This window comes from Bacillus rossius, chromosome 1 (assembly GCF_032445375.1).
Source record: "Bacillus rossius redtenbacheri isolate Brsri chromosome 1, Brsri_v3, whole genome shotgun sequence".
Classification (NCBI taxonomy): Eukaryota; Metazoa; Arthropoda; class Insecta; order Phasmatodea; family Bacillidae; genus Bacillus; species Bacillus rossius.
Window position 1 is genome coordinate 220021104 of NC_086330.1, and position 16067 is coordinate 220037170.

Here is a 16067-nt window from a genome sequence, read left to right on the forward strand (position 1 = left end):
GGAGCGAGCACTCCACGCACTAGTCCAGCCAATCAGAGATCATTTTCCCCACTCCCTAAGCCTCCGAGCCTCTGGCCCAACTTTTATCTACTTTCAACCCTATAGATCGAGAGATTCGTCCTTCTGTCGTCACCGCGGTTGCATCTCGTCGGACATTATCGCCCGCGACTTTATTCGCAATCTATCTTGTCACGACTAAATTAAGGGATGTGATATTTAAAGTTTGGTAGTGTTCCCTAACTTTTTTTATTATTTTTTTAATTTTTTAGTTGGCTAGTTGCCATTAGTTCAGTCTAGTAGCCAATCTTGTACAATTTCTCGCGACGGGCTACCGCAAGCACTCGTGCATCCTCTTCCGAAAGATTGATAATTTTCATTCCACCCCCAGATTGGTAAGTGGAAAATTCAACGTCCTTTTGGCTATACTTGCCTCCCCATTTAACCTTTTGCCCTAATTTCTCAATTTATTTTCTATTCTTGACCACTGGAATCTTTTTTTGTTCCTATGTGGTCCAAGATTTGATGCAAGATTTGCTCCAGCATTTAATCTATGATTTGGAGTGAGAATTATCCCAAGATTTAATCCAAGAATAATGCTAGAATTAATCAAAGAGATGGTGCTAGAGCGCAGTTTTTCTCCGGCTCAAGATCATCCCTGAAGTCCACTAAATTTACGCCTGTCCCTCTGGAGTAAATGCTGCGAGTACTTCCCACTTCTAGTCACCACCAGTGAGCAATCAACGATTAAATATTGTGAAATCAAATTATATATAGTCCCGCACTGGTTGGACTAATAAATGTTTCAACTTATTAATTAAATTTATGAATGTTAATTTTTTTGGTGAAAACATGATTGTTAAATGTGTAAAATATATACTATATTTGTAATTGATAACTTATAATGCTTCCCCCCCTCCCAAAATCATTAATTCAGATCATTGTAATTTTTGTAATGTCTAAGATTACAATATATGAAAATCTTAATTAACAATAAAAAAAGTGTAAGTTTTAAGCAAACTTATTTTTTATTTATCACTTGGAATACGATCCACCTTACTAGTTTCTATTGTGAAAACTAATTTGTTTGTTTTATGTTTCTTCCTTATGTACCTCTGATTATACTGTTGTTACTGTTTCACCCACTTAAAGCAGCTTGCAGAACTTTTATAACAAAATTTATATAATTTTTTTTTTTTTTAACCACTCAAGGGCAGTAACAAGGACAGGCTGCATTTTCGTGACAGATCAGGTGTTTGTGATGTAATGAAGTAGTTCTAGTGTGTATTGTTTTTTGAACTGCGGGCATGACAGTTGTAGTATAACTACAGTACTAGTACTGCATGATCATGACAGATAATGGATGGGCAGATGGTAGTGATGTAATAAAGTCATTTTGGTAATAGTGTGAAATTAATGTGGGCTGGAGGTAGAACTGTGGTCTGTGGTAGGATAACTACAAGAAGTATACTGCATGACCATAACAGCAAACAAATAAGCAGTTGGTTTTGATGTAATGTCATTCAGGATTTATTTAGGATTGATCTGCTTTTTGTGTTCAGGACATTTTAGCATAACTCGGGGTAGAGATTTTAATGTCTAAGAAAGCTCATAAATAGGCAAGTATTAGTTATGTAATGAAGTTATTAGGCAATAGTGTGGGTGGTGGTTGGGTGTGGAGGCTAAACAGAGGTAGTATTACTACCAGAAGGGGGTTGCATAATAATTACAGCTCATAAATAGGCAAGTGGAAGTGATGTAAAAACATTATTCAGAATATAGTGTGGATGATGTTCCAGGCTGCGGGCAGGATTGTGTTAGTATAACTACTTGACAAGGGCTACATGGTCATAACAGCTTATGGTTATGCAGGTGGTAGAGATGCAATGAAGTCATTCTGGAACTAGTTTGGATGGTGGTGCGGGCTGCGGGTAGGTCAGTGGTAGCATAATAACAGGACGAATACTGCATGATCATGACAGCTCATATATATATAGGCAGGTGTTAGTGATGTAATGAAGTCATTTCATTCTGGCTCTTTTGAGGATGGGGCTGCGGGCTGCTGGCATAATAGTGGTAGTATAACTACAGGACTAGTACTACATGATCATGACAGCTCATATATATAGGCAGGTGCTAGTGATGTAATGAAGTCATTTCATTCTGGCTCTTTTGAGGATGGGGCTGCGGTCTGCGGGCATAATAGTGGTAGTATAACTACAGGACTAGTACTACATGATCATGACAGATCATGAATAGGCAGGTGGTTGTGATGTAATGAAGTCATAGTTACCAGTATGGCCAGTGGTGTGGATGGGGACTTGACAGTTTTAGCTTAACTGCTGCATGAGGATAGTATGTTTATCTTCGGGACAGAAATGTCAGCGACTCGTGCTTTAATATCTGTTCTATCGTCATAGCTTTTGCGAGACTCCCTGCCCTCATGCTGTCTTGTGACTGGGGCGGGGGGCATGCGTAGAGTGTCAGGCCACGGATTGCCGCCCATTATCTTTGTTTTTCTAGTGTTTATTTTCGGTGTTGATGGAGATGAGTGCAGTGAGTCTTTGGATTCCGGGGAAGATGAGTTTTGTGGTGTATTTCATGTTGTGTGCTTAGTCTGGCAGCTCTATGGGAAGCTGTGTCAACTCTCTTGCATTTGGGAAGTGGGTGTAAATATCTGTAAAAGATTTTTTTTGGGGGGGGAGGGAACTTGGTTTTTTTTTGCTGGTTGGTCCAAGGCTACAACTGCGAGTAGTACGGGCCCCTGGGTGCCCCACTCCTTCGTATGCCATCATTATGCTGGTGTGTTTTTATTGTGAAGCTGCTCAATTTGCATGGGTGATGTTAACATAGTGATGACTGAGGGCCTGGTGATATTCCCTCTGGTGTTCACTTTCTTTATGGGTTGAGGAGCATCCGCCTGCCCCAGACACGTTGGTGGCTCCTCCTGCACTGCTGGGCCACTTTATCCACTTTGGTTGGCTCTTGCCCATTTGGGCACATTGATTTGTGGGCCCCTGCTCATGTATGCTCCTTGTAGGGGAGCTTGGCTATCACTGTTTCATAGTGTGCTTGCAGAATTCATTGTGTCTGCCCTTTGGTAGCTATGGTCTGGTGCAACCAATGTGTATTTGTAATGCATCCCCTATTTCGCCATTTATGTGGCTGTAATACATGTATATGGACAATTTGTGATCGTGTTGGTTTTGTGGTGTTGTAGTTACAGGTGGCACGGCAGAGCACAAGCTGGTACTCGTATACACTGTACAAGCCAGATGCAGTGCTGGGACTGCGGGGAAGGCCAGCTGGCTCTCCGAGTCCTCCTCTGCCCTGTTGGGGGTGTTTTGGGGTGCCAGGGATCGCCTTGATCCCACGAGACCCTCAGTGGGTTCTCGCCACTGTTCCCAACCCCATCTTGATTTTGCTGGTTTTCTGGTGCACAGTCACTCATGCCAATCGTGGTCTCTTTTAGCTGACAACCTCCTCTGGGTCTTAGGCTCCTAGTTCCTGAAAGAGGGCACTTTCGTGAGCCCTGCCCGCAATGTAGAAGTGGATGTTTTTTGAGAGAATTTGTTGGACGATGAATAGAATCAGGCGATGAAGGACTCTAATGGGGTGTAAATGTCAAGCCCTGTTATAATCTGGAGAACTGTGCTTTAGGCCACTTGGAGCTAATACAGTATTTTTGTTGCTATGTAGCTCCAACATCAGCTGATACGAAATGGCTGGGAGGATAGTCGCTGTGTATATTCTAACTTTTTCTCGATTTGAGTTTAACTTGCCTTTGAATAGGAGATAGAAGAGCCCCTGTTCTTCGCCTGCACTGTCACACGAGATTTGTCATGTGTCGTCACATGAGCCGCGAATCGAGCGAGGCCCAGGTTCTTGACTGTTTGGGGCAATGGGGTCGGTGTTTCGAATAGGTGAAGAGTCAAAGGTGGGTGTGGCCTGTGCTTGGTGAGGATAATGTCGTAGGATTTCTGGGCATTTGCCTTGACTCTCCAGTGCTCGATCCAGACTTCCAGCACTCGAGGTAGCCTTGTAGCTTCAGTTGAATCTGGGTACTATGAGCCCTGGTCGTGTAGACATCTGTGTCGTCGGCATATTTGTAGCTTGAGGCCTTAAGCCATCAGGAGATCGTTATGTATAAAGCATACAGAAACGCACTTAAATGCATGCCCTGTAGCATTCTGCTCATGAATGTGCGGGGACAGAGAGAGACCTTTCCACTTTCAGTCTAAATGTATGACCAGCTAAGAAGCTGGCTACTAGCAGCATGTAGTGGGGTGGGAAGCAGATTTCCAGCATCTTGTACACCAGACTGGTGTGCCATACCTTGTCAAATGCTTTTTCAATGTCAAGTATAACTGCATGAGTGTGCTCCCTGGCATTGCAATCTTGTGTGGTTGTCTCTACAAGGTGGGTCAGTGGCTGGATCGTCGAGTGCCCCTTGCGGAAGTCGAACTGGTAGGCTGGGATGATGTCCTATTCCTCTGCTTGCACACGGTTTATCTCTGCCATATTCATAAGGGCACTAAAGTGGCTGCTGGGCCTTCCTTTTTTGGGGGGAGGTAGTATCCTTCCCTGGCTTTGGCAGCACGATTATTTGTGACACTTTCCAAGCCTGAGGGAAGTTTTCCATTACCAGTAATGCAGTGAGGATTCATGCCAGGAAGCTAAGCACCCTCTGAGGGAGCTTTTTCAACATCATGTTGGAGACATTGTCAGCTCCTGGGTCCTTTCATGCTTAAGGTCTCTGAGCATATGCTGAAGTTCTTGGACTGTGGCATACTCTAAGGGAGCAAGGGCTGGCACGGCGAGGCCCCTAAGGTGGAAGTGCACTTCTTACACCTCATTTGTGAATTCGTTTTGTGGCTTGTTGTTTGGGGGAAACTGCCTCTTTAAGGCCTTCGCTATAACTTATGCCTTCTCCGTGGCTGTGTACACCATTCCGTCGAGGCCATGTATGGCCGAGGACTGTCCTTTTCTTTGACTCCCCTTTGCTTCGACTCCTCTTCTGAGTGTGTTTACTAGCTTCCATACTCCTTGCTGTGTTTGTCCTGCAGTCCGGACATGGATTTGCCATTTGTCTATGCGGAGGCACTGGGTGTCCTACTGTAGTTTTGTTTTGAGGCGGTTTTATGTTCGCTTGGCCTCTGCCATGCATGTGCACTGGTTCAAATGGCAGGCTGCATTTTTGTGGGATTCCAGCATCTCTATTGCAGGGTGTTTTTAACTTGAGTAGCTCTCACCTTCTAATTTCCGAAGTGTCGTTTACCGATCATGGAGCGTAGTTGTAAAATCACCCACAGCCATGTCTACATCTCCTGGGTTATTTAGGTCTATTTCAGGGAAATGAATGTCTTCCAGCATTGTCGTAAACTGTTGGTTTCGTTTCGGTTGTGCATTAGACGATAGAATCACCTCATAGGGGACCAGATTATGGTCACATTCTAGCTTTCTTAGTGAGATTAAGTTGAAATTATGGTGTGATTCATTGGTGATGGTTATATCTAATATATTTTGGAGCCTTCCCTGTATGGGTAGATGGTGGGCTCTGTTAGGGCTTTCACTGTGTAGTCATCATTCGTGGCATGTAGCCAGGTGCCTATCTACTGTACCTGTGCATCTGGAATTCAACTCAGTGTTTTTTTTCATTGAGGTCCTCAGCCATGATGAAGTTTGGGCTGTGACCAACTACTACCACAAGATCTTCCTCATGAAACTGTTTTCGCCATGAGCAGTAGATTGCCTCCTGGTGTTGGAAGCACCTTAGCCAGGCTGTCCAATGTGTGTAGGTGTGAAAACTACACCAGGTAGTACTGGATTTCATGTGCTTCGAAGCATATGTGAAGCCACTGGTGCAGGTCAGTGACAATGCGAAGTCTGATTATGTAAGGGGAGAATGTTTGCAGCATGCAGGGCAAGTCTGCTTCCCATTGGGAGGCGAGAATTTCACCCATGGACACTACTGGGCTCTGGGCTTGTTGGCTAGGCTGATTGGCAGGCCTCATGCCTATTTGGTGGGTCCTCCACTCATTTTTATGTGTGAGTTTAGGTGCGATGAGTTTTCTGCACCATGCTTGGCTCCTGGAGTAGTCTCGGTGGCCTCTGCTGGAATGCACTGCACAAGGAGGAAGGGAGGCAGCCTCACTCCTAGTGTTCCTGCGACTTTCCCACACGAGTTCACCATTGCTAGGCCACAGAGGGGGTGATATGCACTGCCCAATCCACCTTATCACACCATTCACTGCACCTGTCTGAAGACTCATGTCGCGATGGGTGTGGGGGTAATCCTCTCCCCTGGTCCTGCCCCCAGCCAAGCAATGGATATCTTAGTGCATGTCCTCCCACCTTCCACCTTTCCTGGTGGGTGGTGAGCAGTGGATGGGAGTGGATCTGGGCCCCCTCCCCCACTTGGTCAACTGGGAAAACCCCAGCTACTCCAGGCTATGCCACAACCCCATTGGCCTGCATCAGTCCCCCGCCCGCAGAGCAAGATGGAGAGGGTGACCCCACCCCCATCATAGCACTTGTTGCAGCCTGTATGGTCGTCGGTGGACCCCCCCCCCCCCTCCTGGCCATCCCCGCGAAAGTCGTGGGTCATACAGCAGGATGGTTCCTGATAGCTTGGGTGCCAGCCCTACTGTCGAGACCCCCTGCAGTGCCTCTGACTGGGAGTCATCCCGTGGCCGCGAGTTGTGCCTTAGAGAATTGAAGCCTCGTAGCAATTCTTGCATTTTGGCTTTGTATTTGGAACATTTCTTGAAGTTGGCAGTGTGTGGCCCACCACAGTTACCAGAATTGTCTGGGTCTCTTAGGTTTTTTTTGCATTCACTGCACAAGTGCCCTGCTGCACATTTCATGCATGTTGCAGTTGTTCCATGTGTGTGAATTTTAGGCAATGGTAACACTGTGCTACCACTGGGGTCTTAGGGTGGTATGGTACAACATACAGTAGATATGCCCAGCCCTCATCAGCTTGCGTATGCCATCTACCGACGTGCCCAGATGTAAATGAATTACAAAAACAGGTGTGAGAAAGGTCGACCGTGATTGTGTGCCAGGACCATCACAGGCTTGTGTGATCTGTTCCCATCTTATTACTGGCACTTCATCGGCCTCTAGGACTTCTTGCAGAACATGCCTAGCACAGACTGCACTACATGGTGCGGTTTGTGCTATACGAAAATGCTGGGAGGTCAATGGTGGTGATAATTTATTTTTCGCACAACCACAAATTCTGCATTTGCTTGTATTCTTATTGGAAGGAACTTGCTCCATGTAAACAAAAAGGTATGGTCCTACCTGCAGGAGTATTTGCAGATTTGCATTATGCATTTGTAGTACACTTCTTTTTGTATGACCATTTCGTCTTATTTGGTTTTGCGGTTGACTGAGTCTGGTTCAGTTGAGGTCATGGCTCCGAAGTCTTGAGCTGGGGTGGCGGCAACTGCAGTGGTGGGCCAGTAAGCACTGTCGCTTGGTTTGCCAGTGACCCTGGACAATCATGAAACTTTCTGTACTGGCATCATCCCTGAGATGTAAGGTCAAGGTTTGGTCTTCTCCCAGGGGAGTGGGACTGTGGGTGTGATGTCCCCCATTGGAATGCCCGCATGGGTCACCGGAGAGTCCAGTGATAGCGGGCTATTTGGTGGCAGGGGTGCGCCCATCCTGCTCTTCCTTTAAGTTGGGGGGATAGGGGTTAAGTTTGCCTTGTCTCTCAGGAGCAACTTGCGTGAGCTTCTGGTGGGCCAGTCGAATTTTTTTGATGCTTCTGTGCTCCTGGACACATTCCCAGAGGTGTTCCCTAGAAGGATTTCTAAGTCTAGGTCTGCACTCTCTTCTGTGCACTCTTGAGTGCTCCTCCATCGACGATGGCAGGACCTCAGTTCCCTCTTCCACATCCCCTTCATTTTAGGTGGGGTGGTGCCTGCTCCCTATTATTTCCCGACTGTTCCCAGAGGCCCTGAGGATGGGGGAGTGGCAGGGAGTTATCATTTCCTCCACACTCGTAGTGAGACAAACCCAGGTTTTTAATCTCGGGTGGCTGGCGAGTTCCACTCGCTTCCAGTCCACTTTTTCCCCCACTGGTGTGTGGCGAGGAAGGCCTCCGACCATTTGTATGTTGCTCATGACACTTCACCTGACACACAACACATGACAGCGACCCCACATACCCGCTGTACAGAGTTCGTGCCTGACCTCAAGGGGACTGCAGGGAGCATCTGTAAAGCTGGCTCCCACACCTTGCCTCAGGCTCAGCCAGCGAGTGGCAATTCGCCTCCACTTTACAGTTCCTCAGCACTATGTCGACAGCGACGTTTGCATGCTGCTTCTTGTCCTTAATGTTATGTAGTTATGTACATGCAACTAGTTATGTTCTAGAATTACATAAGGACACTAAGTCATACAGTGAAGTTGGCATTGGGTAGTGGTAGCTGGCGGGCCACGAGTAACACACCATTGACTAGATGGTGCTCGCAGAGTGTCGGAATAGCCCACCTGGGCCATTATATACTTTACCCGCGGACTGTTAAATAGCTCTTGAGCTAAAATATTCATTTATTGCCTGGGTGGAGGACACTGACCCAGACACAGGCTCGACCTCGTAATCACTGAATATGGGCCAATGAACCACGTCAGATTTTTACTTGGGTAATGGACAAACATTAACAGTGGTTTGCACCGATACAGGCAGATGATAATGATCTAATTAAGTCATTTGGGTTCCAGTGTCGATGGTGGAGCCAGGATAGGACAGTGGTAGTGGATCTGCAGTATGAGGGTTGCATGTTCATGCCATCTCGTGGATAGGCTGGTGGTTGTGATGTAATGATGTCATGCAGGTACCAGTTGGGACGGTGGTGCGGGCTGCTGGCAGGACAGTGGTAGCAGATCTTCAGCACGAGGGCTGCATGTTTGTGGCGGCTCGTGGAGGTGCAGGTGGCCATGGCAACCACTTCTTTACCTCAGACACCCTGCAGAGTCCCAAAGTAGCAGAGTGTGGAGCTGAGGGAGAGCAGCTTGACTATGTCCTGGAACTCAGCAGCATGGCGAACGTCGGCCTGGTGAGTCACATCAGCAGCTTGACAAGTATGGAGTCAAAGGTGTTATGGCTTTTTTTAGAACACTCCCGAAGGAGATCCATTCAGACCACACACTTCTCATTCCTATCCTTAACACCCTTTCTTTTAAATTCTCGTAGTCCTTATAATGTCGTTGAAGGATGCCCTTACAATTAAATGGATCCATTTTTGCCATAGGCCTACCCACTCCCTGTTATTACTTTGATATATTTTTTTATTTTGTACTAGTTAGCAACCCACTTTTATGCTCGCTCAGCTTAAGGGTATTGGTATTTACTTATATTTTACCATTAGCTAATAACCCGTGGCTTTGCTTGTGTTTGTATCGCTCATGATATTTTTGATATTTTACCATTGCGTGAAAAGTATGTGTTTTTATTCCAATCATTTTGACTAAAGAAATAGACACAATAAATGTCAGGTGTATAAAATATTTGACTTAAAACAAAAACATTTAAGAATTATACAGTCAAATAATAATATGCCCTGAGAAATCTGAGAAACACTAACTGGAAGAACAAACTTCCTTCTCCTTGGAGCCTAGCGAAGCCATCCCTCTATTGCGATCGTTAGTGAGCATCCTGCATCCCGCATGAAATAAATAAATAATATTTACCTGCAAGCAACACGTGGTGTCATCTGTTCTTGAAAAGCAGAACTACTTACAACAAGTACCTTTGCATGAGATAACTTAACTCTCGCTGAAGAAATATTAAAAAAAATATATTTAAGTAATGGTTCCAATTGGAAAACTGGCGGTTTGTATCTAACATTAGTCACAGTAACTAATATGAATCCAGATTCGGTGTCTGTCGCTGTATCGAAAGGACACAGGTGTAAGTTTTGCAGCAAAGAATTTATCTTGAGAAAGAATGGAAGACAACACGAGAAGAATGACTGTGTTAAAAATCCCCTAGGTACGCAATGTGATAAGTTGCGTTCGATGTAGCAAGTCGTTTACGGGGAGAGAGAGCTTAAAAATACATGAGAGAACTTGTAACATCAAGCTTCCATACAAGCTAGAGGACAACGATGGATCTAATAGACTAGGGAATAGTGATCTGCATTACGACAATTATTTTCCTTGTCTTGGGAGAGATTATGTTTGTGGCTCTTCCGATCTCGACGAAGAACTTAAATTGAAGGACGATTATGATTCATGGAAGAATGAAGACAATGGAAGAATCCTTAACGTGAAAAGTGAGAATACATTCCAGCCGAATTTAGTAGATTTTCCTTCTTTGAAAAAGTGATGGACTCCTAAAAAAAGGAAGCATGAAGACGATAATGACACTTCGGCATCATCGATATCGAATTCATACGGTAATCTGGGTGAAGAGGATGTCTTCTACAGTGATTGTTACAGTGACTCTGAGGCTGTTGACAAAAGCATAGACTGTGATGAAGCACCTATAGCTGACAAGATCGAAGAATGTGGCGGTGTACTGAGACCGAAACGATGGAAACGACGTGTTATTATAAATAAATCTGATAATGCTCATTATGATCACTGGGACGATTGTGATATTAAAAGTATTTATAATAAACAAGCAACTAAGATGGTGGTGGAAGAGATTGATTACACATCGTGGAAAGATCCAAACTTATTGGTTGACCGGCTAAGACTTCTTTCTACATGGCTGGCTTTGTGCAGGAAACTATTCGTGCATAAAAGAAATATCCTTCATACTCATAGAACTGAGGAAAGCTGGCTACATACAATAATGGCTTATTTTATTTGTATTTGTATAATGTTAAGAAATAAATTAAATATTAAAAGTAAAAATTTAATGTTTTTATTTCTTTTATTCTGATTTCTAACTAAGACTTAGTTCTTGTAACTTGTGTTTCCAAATGTGTTGCCTTTTTGATGGTGCTTCCAAAATGTGCTTCCTTTTTGTTGATGGTGCTTCCAAATGTGCTGCCTTTTTTGATTGTTCTTCCAAAATGTGCTGCCCTTTTGATGGTGCTTCCAAAATGTGCTGCCTTTTCGTTGATGGTGCTTCCAAAATGTGCTACCTTTTTGTTTATGGTGTTTCCAAATGTGCTGCCTCTTTTGATTCTGCTTCCAAAATGTGCTGTTAGTATGTATAAAAATTTAATTTATGGTCTAAATGACTGTAATTATCCAAAGACGAAGAAGGTCCTGCTGGTCCTGAAATGACTAGCCTATACGTCTGATATTGTCATGCCTTGGTCTCATGGTCCATAGACAATTGGCCTGTATGTGTGGTTTTGTACATGAACGATTTATAGGTTATTCAGATTATCGAAAAATTAGACTTTAATGTAAAGCATAGTGGTACTGTATTTAATTTGTTGGTCAGGTATATTGTCTTGAGTTGTTTTTCGTAGAGTGAATGATTAATAAATTCCACGTAAGGTAATGGAAAATAAATTTTTTAATACGTAGTTACACCTGTCACTGGTCAAGCAGTGCGTTCATTACTTCTGGAACTATTAAGCAAAGTATAATGTTATTTATATCAATTTTCTCTATATTATGTATTTCAGAGTATATTATACTCCATGTAACTTGGATGTCCAGGTCCGATCTCAAGACACAATGTGAGCATGCTTAGGGCTTGGATGGTTGATCACCATTTTGTAATCTTGGAGGCCATCAGCAAGTTGGGGGGGGGGGGGGGGACAAAAATGGAAGCAACGGTACATGTGACTGGACTGGAGGGGGGTCCTAGCGGTATAAATTGAGGTTAACACCCGAGACACAGCAGTCAACACATAGTCGTGTGGGTATATAGCTGCTGCTAAAAATTCAAGCAAATGCCGTTCGATCCAACTGCAAAGTACGCGGAAGTAATGCCGTGAAACCGCCGTGTGCACTACGTCACCGAGGATGGCTACTTCCAACCAGAGGTCTGCAACTTCGGTCATCACTGGACCAGTGATTGTGACGAGGAGGCTCCGGACATCATCGAGACATCCTGCAACAAGGTAGATTGTGTCGTCCATTATCTAAGACCCGATAGTACATTCCCTACAACATTAGAAGCACCTAAGGCTGCATCAGCGACTGAAACTATAAGCTCGGAACCAGACTATTTCTCAGTAAGGTGCGAGTTGCGGCGCAACACGGATCCGGAGGCAGTTATTAGTTGGAAGGAACAGTGTGAAGGGCTTATTCACAGCACCACCTACGTTAACCATCATTGGTACACATCCTGCAGCTTTCTACTGTGTAGGCTCTACCGCTTCACTCCCTACAGTTAAATTTGTAAGCTAAGAAGCAATTTGAGGGGCTCGTGCATTGTAGTCGAGTCGGAAAGGTTGTGATTATGTCTTCACGCCATGACATTGATTTCGACAGTTTGTGGTGGAATACGTGTGAATGTATTAGGACCATACCCTTAGAGGACATACCAAGTGAAGCAGAGGATGAGGAAACATTTCTACACAATTGGTTTGAAATCGAGTACTGCAGACAACGTGGGCGACGGTGGTCACGTGAAGAACCGTGGGGACGATCCCCTGAGAGTGATCGTTCACCAATAGAGTCATCACATCAAGTTTTTGGAGATGTAACCTCAAATCATCCTGCTCGTGAACCAATGTTACCACAAACCATCGTTAGTAACGATGCTGTCGAACTACTGCCAATTGCATCTCGTCAATCAGCTCCTACATCAATTACAGAGAGACCATCACCTCCATCAATTGTGGGGAGACCAGCACGGACATCGCATCTCATGCTATGAGCGAATCTAATGTCTAACTGTATCAACGAGACTGAATTGGCAATTAACATTTCATAGAGTCTAACATAGAACTGAAAATAATTTTAACAATGGACTGTTCTAATAAATGCTCTCCTCTATGGAATTGCATAACAGACATATTTATCCAAGTGATACATATATTTTTAAATACGACCCTCGACTCGTGCGATGGCAGTCGAGCTGAAACTGTGGTGGTGTAAGGACCTACAGTAGAAGTAGTTAACCAAGATGTCTAACTTTCAACCGAACAGGATATACTCCAGTGTAACACCTGGGCTAGGCACTGTTGATTATAGTGAGTGGATCGATGGGGTTTTAAAACATTTTTCGGAGAGTTGTGACACTGTGTTTCACGTGAAACAGGTTTTAAACCCAGGACCTCAAGATATGCCTCTAGAAGTTATCAACTGTCTGGACTATGGACATTGTAGTGTGAATATGATGAGAGACGATACAGTTCTCCCTGCAACGCCTCAAGAGGTTTTCGCAGGTGCATTCAACCTACCAGCTATTCAGTCACCGCCATCATCTGCATGTGGTCAGACTTCGTCAGTACAGACATCGACTGCCTGTACCCAGATGACTCCCACATCGCCAGCACCTACCACATCAGTAGCAGTCCAGCCTAAACTTCGGCGTCAGCTTCGCCTTCCTACATCTCACAAGAGTCGAACCCGAGATCTCAGTCATCTAGGTCCGATCAGTGAAGATACCACTCAAGTATGTTCCACAGAAAACACTAGTGATGAAACAACTGTTGAAATTGCTCGTGTAGCAGTGCGTTCATTACTTCTGGAACTATTAAGCAAAGTATAATGTTATTTATATAAATTTTCTCTTTATTATGTATTTCAGAGTATATTATACTATATGTAACTTGTAGTTATGCTTAATATTTAGGTATTGAGTCTCTGGTTAATGTAAATAGGTTATGTTGACTTTTTCACTATGATGTGTAGTGTGTGGATATTAGGTAATTTTATTACTCATTATTTACTTCTTTTAAATAAGTGATTTTTCTTATCCCTTGCTGTTTGTAATATGATTTAAATAAATATGTGTTTAACATTTACGTTTTTTGCTTTAATTTCAAAAAACCATTAAATGGTCCCTCTTATTAAAAATTGTTTTAAATTCAGAGTATTTTTAAAAAATTGTAACTATAAGTTATTAATCTCCTCAGCTAGAGTGATTGCTTTAATACATAAATTCTAACACTACCTTCGAGATGTCTTCCGCCACTACGAGAAGAAGAGAGAGAGACTCCACACAACACTATTCAAAACACCAATATTTTATAAATATTATATCATCATTTATTAAATTATAGACACAATAGAGTATCTTACCGGACTTTTTTTATTGTAATTAATGTTGGGAAATTTTTTAGTGATGGTTAATTTTTTTTGTATGTTGTCATTCTTGATGGTTATCAAATGTTTTCATGTGGGTGTAATATATATATGTCCTTTTGGAGTAGGTATGGTCAGTCTGATTATAGAAGTCATAGAGGTAGGATGTGTACGAGTATATTAATTAGGACTCGTCAGATACCCTGGTGGCAGTGACGGCAACGGAGAACTTGGTGAATACAGGCTACCGACTTGTCTCGTCTTGTCCCCCCGACTTGTCTCGACTGTCTAGACTTACTCCGTCTAGACTTATCTCGACTCGTTCCCGACTTGTCTCGACTGATTACATAACACTTGTAGGTTATTTACTTAATAGGTATATACAGTTAAACGATTAATCCCCTATAAGCATACATTCAGGGACTTTGACAATAAAAATTCTCGTGTGTGAGTCTGATGCGCATAAGGGTACGTATACTTTGATGCATCATGTCACACCTCTCCGGCCAAGATGGTAGCTAGTGACGCTATCTACCAACTAGGTTTTTGAATTTGAATTTGGCGTGCTCAGGTGGTAACTTTAAGAATTAAAGATGGCGACAGTGGCACGCTCTGGTAGCAACACTAGGAACTAAAGATGGCGATGGTGATGCCATCTGGTATCGATTATATGAACTAATAGATGGCGATGGTGATGCCATCTACCAGTCAACTTGAGAACCAAGATGGCGGCACCCCTGACAACTAATTTTTGAATTTGGCGCGCGATACTAGCGACATCTACCAGCCAACTCGAGAACCAAGATGGCGGCACCTCTGGAAACTAATTTTTGAATTTGGCGCACGATACTAGCGACATCTACCAGCCAACTTGATAACCAAGATGGCGGCGCCTCTGGCAACTAATTTTTGAATTTGGCGCGCGATACTAGCGACATCTACCAGCCAACTTGAGAACCAAGATGGCGGCACCTCTGACAACTAATTTTTGAATTTGGCGCGCGATATTAGCGAAATCTACCAGCCAACTTGAGAACCAAGATGGTGGCGTGCCACACCTGTCTGCCGACTCCCTAACTAATATTTGAATTTGGCGCCATCTGGTGGTAATGTCTGGTAGTCTGTGTTGAAAATAATGCTGGCGGCAGTATAATAATTTTAATTTCAAATGTTGCGCCTTAGATATGCATTAAGGAAGGCAAAAACCCCTCCCCCCTTTCCTCATAAACGTGCCATCAGTACGTAGCATGTATAGATTATTTATTCCCCTATATCCCAACTGGTCTCGTGGTCTGGTTGGTAAGGTGCCTGCTTTCTAACCTCGACGTCCTCTACTTTTTCACGTCCCACGGATCGAATCCCAGCCCCATCTATGAGAAATTTTAGTTAAAGAAAAAAAATAATCCCTGCTGCTACCTGGTGGCGACCAACATAACTATATGACGTCACAAGATGGCGGCCTCCAGCAGACGAAAACAAGATTGCAGCCTCCAGCAGACGGAAACAAGAAGGCAGCCACCAGCAGACGAAACAATATGGCGGCTGATGTTTACATCGAATTTCGAAAAGTTGAAGTTCGAAAAAAAAATTCGAATCCTAGATGGCGGCCGATACGAAAAGTGCAACGGTGATGTCACGATTCGAAGTTGGTGGAAATTTCTAGAAATACAAAATGGCGGATCCATGATGTTCGTAAAGGTAAAAGTCAAATTTCAAATTCAAGGTCAAATTTCAAGGTCAAATTTCAAGGTCAAGGGTCAAGGTCAAATTTAAAGGTCATTGTTCGAGGTCAAGTTCAAAGTTAAAGGTCAAGGTTCAAGGTTAAAGTTCAAGGTCAAGATCAAAGTTCAAGGTCGGCTCCTTCTCAGCCTGTCCTTGAATCGGCTATTATA

At 43.7% G+C, this 16067-nt stretch overlaps 1 protein-coding gene across 1 annotated transcript in view; it reads left to right on the forward strand.

Moving 5' to 3' along the window:
* LOC134544984 (mitochondrial ribosome-associated GTPase 2) overlaps positions 1 to 16067 on the forward strand; it is a 175932-nt gene that overhangs the window by 31401 nt on the left and 128464 nt on the right. The window contains exon 2 of the mRNA XM_063388538.1: positions 8882 to 9068. Within this exon, the coding sequence (XP_063244608.1) occupies positions 8882 to 9068 (187 nt within the window). The remainder of the gene's footprint in view (positions 1 to 8881; positions 9069 to 16067) is intronic.